This window comes from Hemicordylus capensis, chromosome 2 (assembly GCF_027244095.1).
Source record: "Hemicordylus capensis ecotype Gifberg chromosome 2, rHemCap1.1.pri, whole genome shotgun sequence".
NCBI lineage: Eukaryota > Metazoa > Chordata > Lepidosauria > Squamata > Cordylidae > Hemicordylus > Hemicordylus capensis.
This window is the reverse complement of record NC_069658.1, coordinates 132,972,708-132,985,413: the sequence shown is the minus strand read 5'-3', so window position 1 is coordinate 132,985,413 and position 12,706 is coordinate 132,972,708. Positions and strand designations below refer to the sequence as shown.

The 12,706-nt window shown below is 43.2% G+C and overlaps 1 protein-coding gene across 1 annotated transcript in view; it reads right to left on the bottom strand.

The window, feature by feature from the left end:
- Positions 1 to 7,667: 7,667 nt before the first annotated feature.
- HSDL2 (hydroxysteroid dehydrogenase like 2) overlaps positions 7,668 to 12,706 on the bottom strand; it is a 40,988-nt gene continuing 35,949 nt past the window's right edge. Inside the window, exon 11 of the mRNA XM_053302625.1 lies at positions 7,668 to 11,656. Within this exon, the coding sequence (XP_053158600.1) occupies positions 11,544 to 11,656 (113 nt within the window). The 3' untranslated portion in view covers positions 7,668 to 11,543. The remainder of the gene's footprint in view (positions 11,657 to 12,706) is intronic.

The window sequence follows — 12,706 nt, the reverse complement described above, 5'->3', positions numbered from 1 at the left end:
ATTGTGTGGAAGCAAGCAAAACGAGGAAGAGCTACCCAGGTTTTCTCCTACCTTGCTTCCACACAACCGAAAATTAGGAGCACACACAGTTCCCAAACCCAGGTAGAAGACTTTTTGATTGCGTGAATGACTTCTATAATACACTACCATAGGGCTAGTTCAAATGAATTGATTAAACTGGATGAACTGATTAATTGCTCACATGATTAAAAAAGGAGGTGCATCAAGTGTGCACCTGCTGTGACATATTTCACAATATCTTCCCGACACCCTCATAATGCAGCTCTTTATTGCGGGGGTGGGGTGGGGGGACCTTTTTGTCCAAATGCAAGTCTACATGTGCTCCAACACTAGCTTAAATAAGTATTTGGAGCATGTGTAAAGCAGCTGTTTGGACAAACAACCATCTCTGAATAAAAAGACACACCTGAGTGTCATAAAAGATGTCACAATGGATGCACACTTGGCATGTCTTCTTTTTAATCTGCATGAACCAGGGAGATGATATCTGAACCTTCCCAAGCTGTATAACATTGCAATTACTGGTATAGTTTCACTCACACATTCACCCTGCAATCAAAAAGTTAGTCAAGGCCAATACCATTTTCTTTCATCCACATGTGCAAGGTCCAAGGTTTTGTTTGACATATTCTGTCATTAAGTTATTTTGTATTTGTTTGCTAAATTAGTCTGGTGTAAAATTAGCAGCAAACACAAATATAAATTAACATTTAAAATGACAGGACTGTAGCCTTTACATTTCAATATGTAGGCCAAGTCCATATTATTTTATCAAACAAATTTTACACCTGTCTGTGACGTTGCATTTTTCAAGTGCCTACATCAAAACACTAATGCCGCAAATATAACCAATTTACAGTTACCTGCCTTTTAAATAAATCCACATATAAGTGGTTTGTAGATTACCAAACCTCAACATTGAGGGGTTTTAAGATACAATTTGAAAACAAAAACTGCCACTCATCAGAAGAACTAATATTTTCCATGCCCTATCACTATCACATCAAGACTGCTTCAATAACAGAGTACCCTTAATTCAAAGCACACCACACTCTTTCTCTCTCTCTCTCTCTCTCTCTCTCTCTCTCTCTCTCTCTCTCTCTCTCTCACACACACACACACACACACACACACAAATTAAAAAGGACCCAATGTAATCAACTAAAGCTTTAATTAATCTGATTAAAGTCTGAAGCCTTTAAAAGGGGGAGGGGAGAATGGCTTCTTGAGTTGAGCTTTCCTTTGTAATTTGTTACCTTTGGCATAGTAGAGTCAGAATTATCCACATCTCATGAAAGGAGACTGCAAAGGCAATAGAAACATTGCCTTGTTTCTTGCAAGAATGCTTGCAGTAGCATGAGCTAGCAGTGTTCTGATGTCGTAGAATGGTCTGTACCATGCAGAAGGTCTCCAGCTCAATCCCTGAGAGCATCTCTAGGTAGATCTGAGTAAGACTCCTGCCTGAAACCTTGGAGCGCCACTGCCAGTTAGTGTAGCCACTGCTGAGCTAAATGCGCCAATGGTTCAGTATAAGGCAGCTTGCTATATCTATACACACCAGGAAGCAGGTATGGTAAGAGAGCATATGTTTAACTATCCTGCCAGATATATATTTTTTTTAAATCCATGCACATAGAAAATTAGGACAGCAGGGAGGGGGTTGGGCTAGAACCTCTCTTACTGATGTGTCCATTTTTATATAGGGAACATGAAAACATGGAATGCCTCTAATTTAAAAACTGAAATGTTCCATAAACGTTCATACATCAAGCATATTGCATACACTACTTCTGGGTTACATTTTGTTTTCTGTTTGAATAAATTGTATCATTAAAAAAAGGAAAAATGCAATTCAAAAACTAACATGTCAACGAGAAGGCTAGAATGCAACATTCCTCCTTGGCATCGGGTTTCCTTGTACATTCCTCCTTGTGCAGGGGTTACCCCAGATACACTATTAGAAATGCTACAACCCAGGCACAGGTTTACCATATCTGTGAACCCATGGCTAAAACTGTGTATTCATTTAACATATTTTTATACTGTCCAAAACTCACGTCTCTGGGCGGTTTACAACAAAGCAAACAAACAGAAAAAGTTAACACATTACAACAATTTAAATTTTAAAACATTTTAAAATAATGTTAAAATGATTAAAACAATTTTTAATTAAAAGCCTGGGTGAATAGATGCGTCTTGAAAGACTTTTTAAAAGTTGTCAGAGATGGAGAGACTCTTATTTCAGCAGGGAGCGTGTTCTAAAGCTTTGGAGCTGCAGCAGAAAAGCCTTGTCCCCAAGTAGCCACCAGACGAGCTGGTGGCAACTGCAGACAGACCTCTCCTGATGATCTCAATGGGTGGTGGAGTTCATGACGAAGAAGACGTTCTCTTAAATACCCAGGGTCCAAGCCGTTTAGGGCTTTATAGGTTATAACCAGCACCTTGTATTTTGCCTGGAAACATATTGGCAGTCAGTATAGATCTTTCAGTACGTGAGTAATATGGTCTCTCTGAGATGACTCAGAGACCAACCTGGCTGCCACATTCTGTACCAATTGTAGTTTCCAGACTACACACAAGGGCAGCCCAAAATAGAGCACATTGCAGTAATCCAGTCTGGAGGTTACTAGCAGATGTACCACTGTTCTGAAGTAGTTTATCTCAAGAAACAGACACAACTGGTTTATCAGACGAAGCTGATAGAAGGCACTTCTGGCCACTGCCTCAACCTGGGGCACCAGGGAAAGGCTTGGATCCAGAAGCACTCCCAGACTTTGTACCTGTTCCTTCTGGGGAAGTGTGAACCCATCCAGAACAGGCAGATCAAACTCATCTCCCGAGTTTCGACCCCACACAGTGAGTACCTCTGTCTTATCTGGATTCAGTCTCAGTTTGTTAGCCCTCATCCAGCCCATCACCGCCTCCAGGCATGCAATTAGGGAGGTTATGCCCTCTCCCGATGATGTTGACATGGAGAAATAGATTTGGGTGTCAATGATGTTGACATGGAGAAATAGATTTGGGTGTCATCAGCATACTGATAGCACCTTGCACCAAATCTCCTGATGATCTCTCCCAGCGGTTTCATGTAGATGTTAAACAACATCAGAGACAATATGGAGCCCTGAGGAACACCATAGAAAAGTACAGATTTTGAAGAACAGTTTCCAAGGGACACCATCTGGAACCTGCCCAAGAGATAGGAGTAGAACCACCACAAAGCAGTGCCTCCAACTCCCAACCCCTCAGACACTCCAGGATACTATGGTCGATAGTATCGAAAGCCACAGAGAGGTCCAAAAGGACCAACAGAGTCACACTTTCTCTGTCTATTCCCAATTGGAAATCATCCATCAGGCCGACCAAGGCAGTCTCCACCCCATAGCCCGCCTGAAAGCCAGTTTGAAATCGGTCAAGATCATCAGTTTCCTCCAGAACCGTCAGGAGCTGGGAGGTCACCACCCTCTCAATTACCTTGCCCAGCTACAGAAGGTTGGAGACAGGCCTGTAGTTGCTCAACTCTGAGAGATCCAAAATAGGCTTCATCAGAAGTGGTCTAATAATTGCCTCCTTAAGACAAGAGGGCATCCTGCCTTCTCTCAGAGAAGCATTTATAATCTCTACCAGGCCCTCTACAACAACCCCCCTGCCAGATAGTATAAGCCAAGTCAAGGGTCAAGAGAACAGGTGGCGGGCTGCACCATTCCAATCAACACGTCCACATCCTCAGGAGACACAAACTGGAGCACACAAGAGAGTTGCTGGACACCTCCACATCAGACACTGAAGTAATTGTGGAGACGGAGTCTAAGTCGGCTCAAATACAAGAGATTTCCCCCCACAAAGAATTCATTAAACACATCATAGCAGGTAATTGATGGTTCCAGATTCTGATTCAAGGGAGGAGGGGCACATACTAGTCCTCACACAACCCTGGACAACTCTGTTGGATGTGAATTTGCGGATGCAATACGAGCAGAAAAGAATTGCTTCTTTGCTGCATGTATCGCCTGAACATAGATCTTCAAATGCGCTTTATGTTGCAATCTGTCGGATTAGCGTGGAATCTTTCTCCACTTGTGCTCCAGTCATCTACCTCACTGCTTCAGCCCCCATAGTTCTACTGTATAGCAAGAGGCAAGTTCTGAAGCAAGTCGGAGAGGACACTTAGGAGCAATCATTAGGGATGTGCATGGTCCGGAGCAGTCTGGACCGGCACCGAAGGGGGGCCTTTCTTTTAGGGCGGGGAGGGCTTGCTTACCCCTCCCGCCTCTTTGCCCCCTCCAGCGCCCGTATATGACCAAGTAATTGGGGCGCTGGAAACCAGCTGTGCCCGACGCCCCCCCCCGCGAGCGGATTGGGGCCCTGGGCCAGGGCTACTGCTGTCCCCATCGCCCGCCCATCTGCCCTCCCAGCTGCCCGCCCTCCCTCCCTCCCAGCTGCCCGGCCCAAGTCCTCACCAGAAGTTGAGTTTAAAATAGAGAGGAGCTCACGAAGAGAGCTCCTCTCTCGGCAAAATCACAGATGGACTGAGCCTTTGCGCAGCGCACACGCGCCGCAAAGGACGTCTGGGGAGTTCCGGCGGAGGCCCGGTCTACCCAGCCTCGTCCCGGCGGGTAGACCAGGCCTCCGCCGGAACTGTAAGTTTTGCCATCTCCGCATATTCCAAAATTTTTATCAACCAATCTTCTTTTGAGGGCAGTTCATTGTCCTTCCATTTCTGTGCATATACTATTCTGGCCAACGTGGTTGCATATATGAAGAATGTTAAATTGCTTGTGGAAAACTCTCCTTGCTTTATTCCCAACAGGAAGGATTCTGGGCTCTTAGGAAATGTCATTTTTTAAAAAATTGTTTAGCTCATTATATATCATGTCCCAAAAGGCCTTTTCCTTCCTACAAGACCACCACATATGAAAAAAAGTTCCTTCACAATGTCCACATTTCCAACATTTGTTTGAAACATTTTTATACATTATCGCCAATTTTTAGGCGTCAAATACCACCTGTACATCATCTTATAATAATTTTCTTTTAAAGTGTAACATGCAGTGAACTTTAAATCAGTTTTCCATAATTTTCCCCAAGCTTCCATATCTATATTATGACCCACATCTTGAGCCCATTTTATCATAGTCGTTTTAACCACTTCATCTCTTGTCTCTTCCAAAAGCAACAGCCTATACATCTTAGACACTAATTTTTCATCATTTTCGCATAGCTCCTTCTCAAATCTCGACATTTGATCCCCAAATCCAAGTTTGAAATCCTTCTTAAAAACGTCATTTAACTGATGATACTGAAACCAATTACTAACCAGATTTTGTACTTCAATTAATTTTTTTTAACTTACAGCCCTTTTCTTGGAAACACAACAGATTCCTATAGGTACCCCATTGTGGTTGCATATTTATCTCTTTACGTACTAAAGCTTCAATCGGGGATAACCATAACGGAGTTTTAGGTTCCAGCCATTTTTGATATTTTACCCACACTCTCATTAGACTCCTTCTTACACAGTGATTCAGAAAATCTTTATGTATTTTACTTTTGTCATACCACAAATATGAATGCCATCCGAACCTTCTATCAAATCCTTCCAAACCAAGTATTCTAGGATTTCTTAATGTTATCCATTCTTTTAACCACGTCAAACAGACAACATCAAAATACAACCTTAAGTCTGGGAGGGTAAAACCACCTCTTTCTTTAGCATCTGTTAAATTTTTAAAGTTAATTCTTGGTCTTTTACCCTGCCAAACAAATTTAGTTATGTCCTTTTGCCATTGCTTAAAACAAGTTAAAGTATTAATTATAGGAATAGTCTGAAAGAGAAACAGCATTTTAGGTAAAACATTCATTTTCACAACTGAAATTCTTCCCATTAAAGATAAGTTCATTCTAGTCCATCTTTGCAAATCGATTCTTACTGTATTCCATATTTTATTATAATTATTTGAAAACAATAGAGTTATTATTTGTCAACCAGAAGCCCCAATATTTGATTTTTTTCTCCACTTTCAGTTCACTTATTTCAAAAAGTCTGTCCTTAGAGCTCTGATCCAACTTGACCAAGGTCTTGGGAGTTTTTCCAGCCCTTTCTTCTCCAGCAGCCTCTTGTTTAGCTCTCCCAGTCTGGACTGTTGACTGGTTGTGCTGTGTGGCCTGAACCACAGTAACGCCAAATGCTTTTAGGATGACGCATGTAGCACACAAAGAGCGGGGCGGGGCTGTGGAGTATTATTTTATTAGGTGCCGTTATCTATCTTTGCTGTAATTGCCAGGCAAGCAGGGAACAAGCAGGGAAGCTTGAGCATGTGCTTAGATGGTAGTGGCAGAGTACTGACTGTGAAGAGGATTTGGGGAAGGGCTGTTGTGGGGAGAAAGTGGAACCTATTTCTTCTGTCTTATCTACACTGTTGGGAGACTGAGCTCATCTTTTCTTGAGAAACGAGACTTATTTCTTATCTTCGCTGTATAAATACGCTTCCGTGTCAGAGAGCAGGCATTCTGGAGTTTGAGCATTAGCAGACCAGAACCTTTGCTACTATGGAGCAAGTTTTAAAAAGCCTTTTTTAACCTTTCTCGTCTGGGAAGTCTTTGGCCCGCTGAGCCAGAAAAGAACTGCATCTGGGATGGTACATCAGTTGGCTTGTTTTCTGGCCCCAGCTTGTATGTCCTTAAACTTATTTACTCCTCCAATCCTTAGCCCAGTGATCATCACTATTTTTCAAGGGGGGGCCACTTCAACAAAAAACCTTCAAAGAGAGAGCCTTTTCCCACTGTGCTGACCTCTGCACATGACTGCATTTATCAGTGCTGGGAGGGCCCTTTCAGAGAGATGGCGCCCTCTCTCATGAGCTCTGTGAAGAAAGCATCAGGAAGGACTACACTTCCCAGCACTCAGTGCCCGCCTTCCAAGGTGGTGCAGGGATTTACAAGGGCTGTTTCCCTTAAAGGAGCCCCCTAGTGCTGGGCAAAGCACAGCACTGCATGGTGGGAATGGTAATCTCTCTGCGCGGTGCCAGGGGATTGTGCAAAGTATTCAGCTTTGGCTGAAGCTTCACACAGGTCCAACAAACAGTCAGGGGGCTGCAATTAGGGCTGATAGGGGTTGCCCCCAGGCCTTACAATGAAGATCACTGCCTTAGCCAATCAAGAGGACAGTATTGATTTCATTTCTCTTCATCTCCTTGGTTTCTGACTTGTCTATTCCTAGGTTTGTATCCAAACTCTATGTGCCTGTTTTCTTGACTGACCTTTTAACCTTTGGCTGAAATGGGCTAACTTTTAATTTAAAACACACACACGATTAAACAGGCAAATAGAAAAAGGATGAAACTGTTCTATTCCATACGGACAAGGTTGCAGCTCAAAAAAGAGTACCTATTCCCCTCCCATCTGCCCCCAAACACACAATCACATTGTTTGTTTATTCACTGAAGTTGTGAATAAATGAATAAAATTTACCCCAAGGAGAGAGGAAGAACTGGGCTGTGAAGAAGATGCCTTCACACTTAATACCCCAAAGACTGTGCCAGAAGATGACATCTGCCAATTCTGCCCTAAGTTTCCACATCTCCACTCTGTAATCAATTCAACCTACCCTTTGGATAGGCTATATTACTATAAAACACAGACATGTATACAAGGAGAAACATTTTATTTCAATAACTCTGTAGGAACAATTTGGCAGGAAGTGAGTTTTCACAGCAACAAATACATGTAAAGGTAAAATACTATATGGAGACAATCACAAAGGCACACAGAAAGGCAAAGGATGTTTCTTATCCTTGAGCACCTGAGATTGGCATAAAGGATTTAAACTTCGGAGGGTGGGCAAAGCAATTCTGTAATAGTAACTCATGTAGAAAAAGCACATAAGCCCCCAAAGCATCTCAGTAATGAGAATAAGAGACAGCAGTGTTGTGGAGGCAAATATTAACACTGGTGTACTCCACAACAGTGGGCTCTCAGGAATCCTTTAGGGTATGGAGTTGTGCAACTCTAAACTTGGTTTTAAGAAGCATCCGAGCAAATTTTTTAGTATATACACATATATTTGCTTTAAAAGTTTTATTCCTAAGAAAGATTATGGGAACATGGAGACCTCAAAAAGAAAACTGTAAAATCCTTTAACCCTGGGGTTCTAAGACTAGGGCTATGGGGTAGGCTCAAGTGGTCTGTAGAAAATCTTTGCTCCACTGAATTTAATTTGCTACCTGAGAGGACCATAATAAAGTTGGGTGGGGGGGGGGCTACCTATTTATTTCCCCCTCTAATTTTTACTGGAACCTTATGAAAAATATATAAATGGGTAATATGAGAGTCTGGAGTGGTGGTGTGAAAGGTTTAACAACTTAAGCAAACATCCTAGAAAATCAGTCCTGTCTTAATCAATAGGATTTTGGTTTTAAATACATCATCAGGAATAGATCCAAATATCATTTATCAGCAAAATTATGTACTAGGTGGCCGTCGTTATCTGCAGTTCCATTACCCGTGGTTTAGCATGTCCGCAGCCGGAAAACACACACCCAACCTCTTTATCCGCAGTAAAGAGCTTTGCATATCCATGGTTTTTGGCACATAGTTCTGACCTTATATGGTCATGCTCTGCCTGCATGTGCTTGTGGGTAGAGAGAGGAGTTTTGCGGAAGATGGAGCACTTTGGTCTGTGAGTTTTATGTTTTTTTGTGGTTAAAAAGGGGCATTTTAAAGAGCATTTGGCAGCCTTGGGTAGCTTTTGATGTTCTTAGGGAGCCATTGAGCGCCTTTAGTAGCCACTGCTCTAGAATGTTTTTGGACATATTTCTGTGGTTTTTGCAAGCCTGTGGGAACCTTCCTTCAGCCATTCCTGTGCAGCTGTCTTGGAGGACCCTCTTGCAGCATTGTGCAGCCTTGGTAAGATGCTAATTATCACTTTAATAAATTTAATTTTAATGAAATTATTTTATTTAAAATATTCAAAGTAAAAATTTAATTTTAATCTTGGTAGTTATAATACTGTGCCATATAACTGTAGTTCATTTAATTTGAATTGCTATTAAAGATTGAACTATCCACTGAAATTCACTGAAGAACTGTACCCTATCAATTAAAAATTGATTTTAAGTATCTATCCATTGAAAACTGTTTTTAATTATGTTACTGCACTGTCTTGTCCTTTATCAATTGTGTGTGTGTGGGGGGGGGGGTTGTCCTGAACAGTTACTGTACTGTGCATCATTATACAAATTCTTCCTTCCTCTACAGTCAAAATGAGCAAGTGCACATCAGAGAGCTCTGCTGAGGGGGGTGGCAAAAGGTCTCTCAAAGTGCTGCCCTTGAGCAAGGAGAAGCTGCTGGACATGTTGGCTTGTGAGGACAGCATGGCATCTGTTGCACATCGTTATGGCATCAATGAGTCCACCGTCCACTCCACCAAGAAAAGCGAAGCCAGTATCCATGCAAGTGTGGTGTCCGGCACATCTCAGCATTTGAAGATGGCGTTCCATCCACATGATCCCCACATGGAATGGATGGAAAAGCCCCTCCATTTGTGGATAGAGGACCAAGCGGTGTGAGTATCTGAAGGCGCTGAGCATGGCTTCCAGGTGAGCAAGAGCTAGTTTGAAAGATTCAAGCACCACTACAACCTCAAAAATGTCAAGCTGTCAGAGGAAGCAGCATCACTGGACCATGAGGTGGCACAAAGATTTCCAGCAGCTGATTGAGTCTTGAGGATATAGGCCCGAGCAGGTCTTCAATGCTGATGACACAGATCTGTTCTGGAAGAAGATGCCATCCCGCTCCTTCATCAGCAAAGAAAAAAGAACTGCTCCAGGTTTCAAGGCAGCCAAGAACTGCCTCACTCTGCTGGTATGCAGCAATGCTGCAGGGAACTGCGTGGTCAAGCCCACCATGCTCCTGTACTGAACACAGAACCCTCATGCCCTGAAAGAGAAGAATAAAAGCAAGCTTCCCGTCTTCTGGAGAGCCAACAGGAGAGCATGAGTGACTGTAGCATTTTTCTCTGACTGAGTGAACTGCTTTCTGCATGAGATACAGAGATATCTGGCCTCCAAGAACCTGGCTTTCAGAGTCCTCCTGGTGCTCAGCAATGACCCTGGCCATCCTGAGACCCTGCAGTTCACACCCCCAAACCTGGAGATCATCTTCTTGCTGCCCAACACCACATCCTTGATCCAACTGATGGACCAAGGTCTGATCGCAACTTTCAAGTTGTACTACACTTGTTGCACCATTAGGAGGATGCTGGATCTCATGGAAGCTGATCTCTCTCTTGCCAGTCAGCAGTTGTTGGAGAAGTTACAACATCATGGACTGCATGGAGAACATCCTGGCATCCCCTGCAGAGATCAAATCCCAGACATGGAACACAGTCTGGAAGATGTGGCCTGGGGCAGTCACCTCTTCATCTGCTGCAGCTGTTCCTTTAGTACCTGATGAAGCAGAGCGGATCACCAACCTTGCATACACTGTTGGTGGACAAGGCCTGCAAGACATCGAGCCACGTGAGGTGGAGGAACTCCTCCAATCCTATCAGGAGGGCATTGACAGAAGAAGAACTGGAGGATATCATCCAGGCAGCTCCTGAGAGTGAGGGAGATACTTCCCAAGCCCCTCAGATAAAGGGGCTATCTGAGATTCTGAAACTGGGGACTGCCTTGGTGAACCCAGTCTTCAAACTTGATCTCCTGATCGAGAACAGCATCAAGTTCAAAAGGCAGCTGGAAGCTCCTTTGCAACCCTATAAGGACAGCTACCGGACTCTGCAAACCAAAGGAAAGCAAATGACCATCACCAGCTACTTTGGAAAGGTAGCTATACCCACCATCACAGCTGCAGAGTGGTCATCATCGGAGAGCAACACCTGCACTTTCCACGGCTTTGAGGAAGAAGAGGATGACAATGATTGCAATACCGGCAGCAGGTCAACCTCTTCAGGGCCTGCTTCCACCATCTGATCTGTGCTGCAAGCAGAAGACTGGAGATGGAGTGCTGACCACTCCAGCACTGCAGTGAAGGAACTCCCCTGTGTGTGTTTACTTGAATTAGATTGAATTCTGTGCTGCTTCTCTGGCCAGTCAGGCCAGGGGTTTGTGCTGCTAAGTGTTGAACTTCAACTGTGGGGCCATGAGGCCACTTCTCTATGATGCTATACTGGAAGAGCTGGGACCACTGCTGGAGCACCTGTACAGTGGGAGTGCCGAGGTGGCCAAGGTACAATGCTGTGCTCCATCCTTATTTCTGCTTTCCCTATTTTTGGGGGGTGATTTTCAGTCATTTTCCAGGGCTCCAGAACCTAACACCCCCCCCAATTCACAAAGACTCAAGGTCACATTATTTGCAGTTTCGTTATCCATGGTGTATGCTGGAATGGAACCCCCGCGAACAACGAGGGCCACCTGTATTAAACCATAATGTGTTGGCTCAAAAGCAAAGGTTAGTATCTTCAACAACAAAGCACTGCATTTTTATTGAGAGGTCAATGTGGCACACAAATCACCCATCTGTCATTACAGTTTGGCATTGAACTGACCCATCAGTTTTTCCAACTTGATTGCTAAGGCCATGTCACCCTTGATATTCAGCTTTCCAGACATGAAAGCCATTGTTGGCTTTAGTTTGCCTGAAAGAAAGGGAGAAAGACTTAAATGAAGGCACTGTAAGAATTCTCTCACCTAAAAAAACAACAACCCCCAAACCCTTAACTGTATCTAATTTTTCAGCGGTTGTAACAGGTAGGCGAAGTCAGCAAAAATCAGGACTGCTCACACAAGCTGAAGTGATTTCTGCTTCTTTAAGAGCACCCTTGGATCCAAGCTATTTTAACTGTCACAGCCATGAAATCTGATTAAGGTTTTGCAGATATTTTAAAGTCACTTGATCGCAATTAACACACACAAGAATCAGACTGAATAAATATGAAGAAACGTTTGGGCATGCTGTAGACTTGCTTCCAGCTGAAACAAACTGTACTTATGAGCAATAAATTATATGTAACTACATTTGCTTGTGCTCACCTCTTTCTTTCCCTACCTTCCACTGTCCATCGCACCCTTAATTTTAGGTTGTGAGCTGAGGCAGAAACCTGTCCTTTTACTTATACTATTATTTCTTGTTTACACAGTCAGACAGGTGTTATTGACTGGTTTGTTTTATCCAGACATCGAGTCCTTCCCCAAGGACCTGGGATGCCAGAATTTTATTGTCAATTGTTATAGATATCGTCGCAGAATATAGGCTGTTCCCAGTAAAGCTGCTTTTTGTAATTGGCTGATGGTGATTTCTGTGGCCCCTATGGTGTTGAGGTGCTCTTCAAGGTCTTTTGGAACTGCACCCAGGGCGCCAATTACCACTGGGATTATTTTGGTCTTTTTCTGCCATAGCCTTTCAATTTCAATTTGTAGAACTTTGTATTTGGTGATTTTTTTCTATTTCTTTTTCTTCTATTCTGCTATCCCCTGGTATTGCTATGTCGATTATTTTGACTTGTTTTTCTTCTCGACTACAGTTATAATTTTTGGCTACAGGTAGCTTGTATTTTTTGCAGATGTTCCAGTGTATCATCCCTGCTACTTTGTCATGCCTTTGTTTGTAGTCAGTCTGTGCGATCTTTTTACAACAGCTGATTAGGTGGTCCACGGTTTCATCTGCTTCTTTACAAAGGCGGCACTTG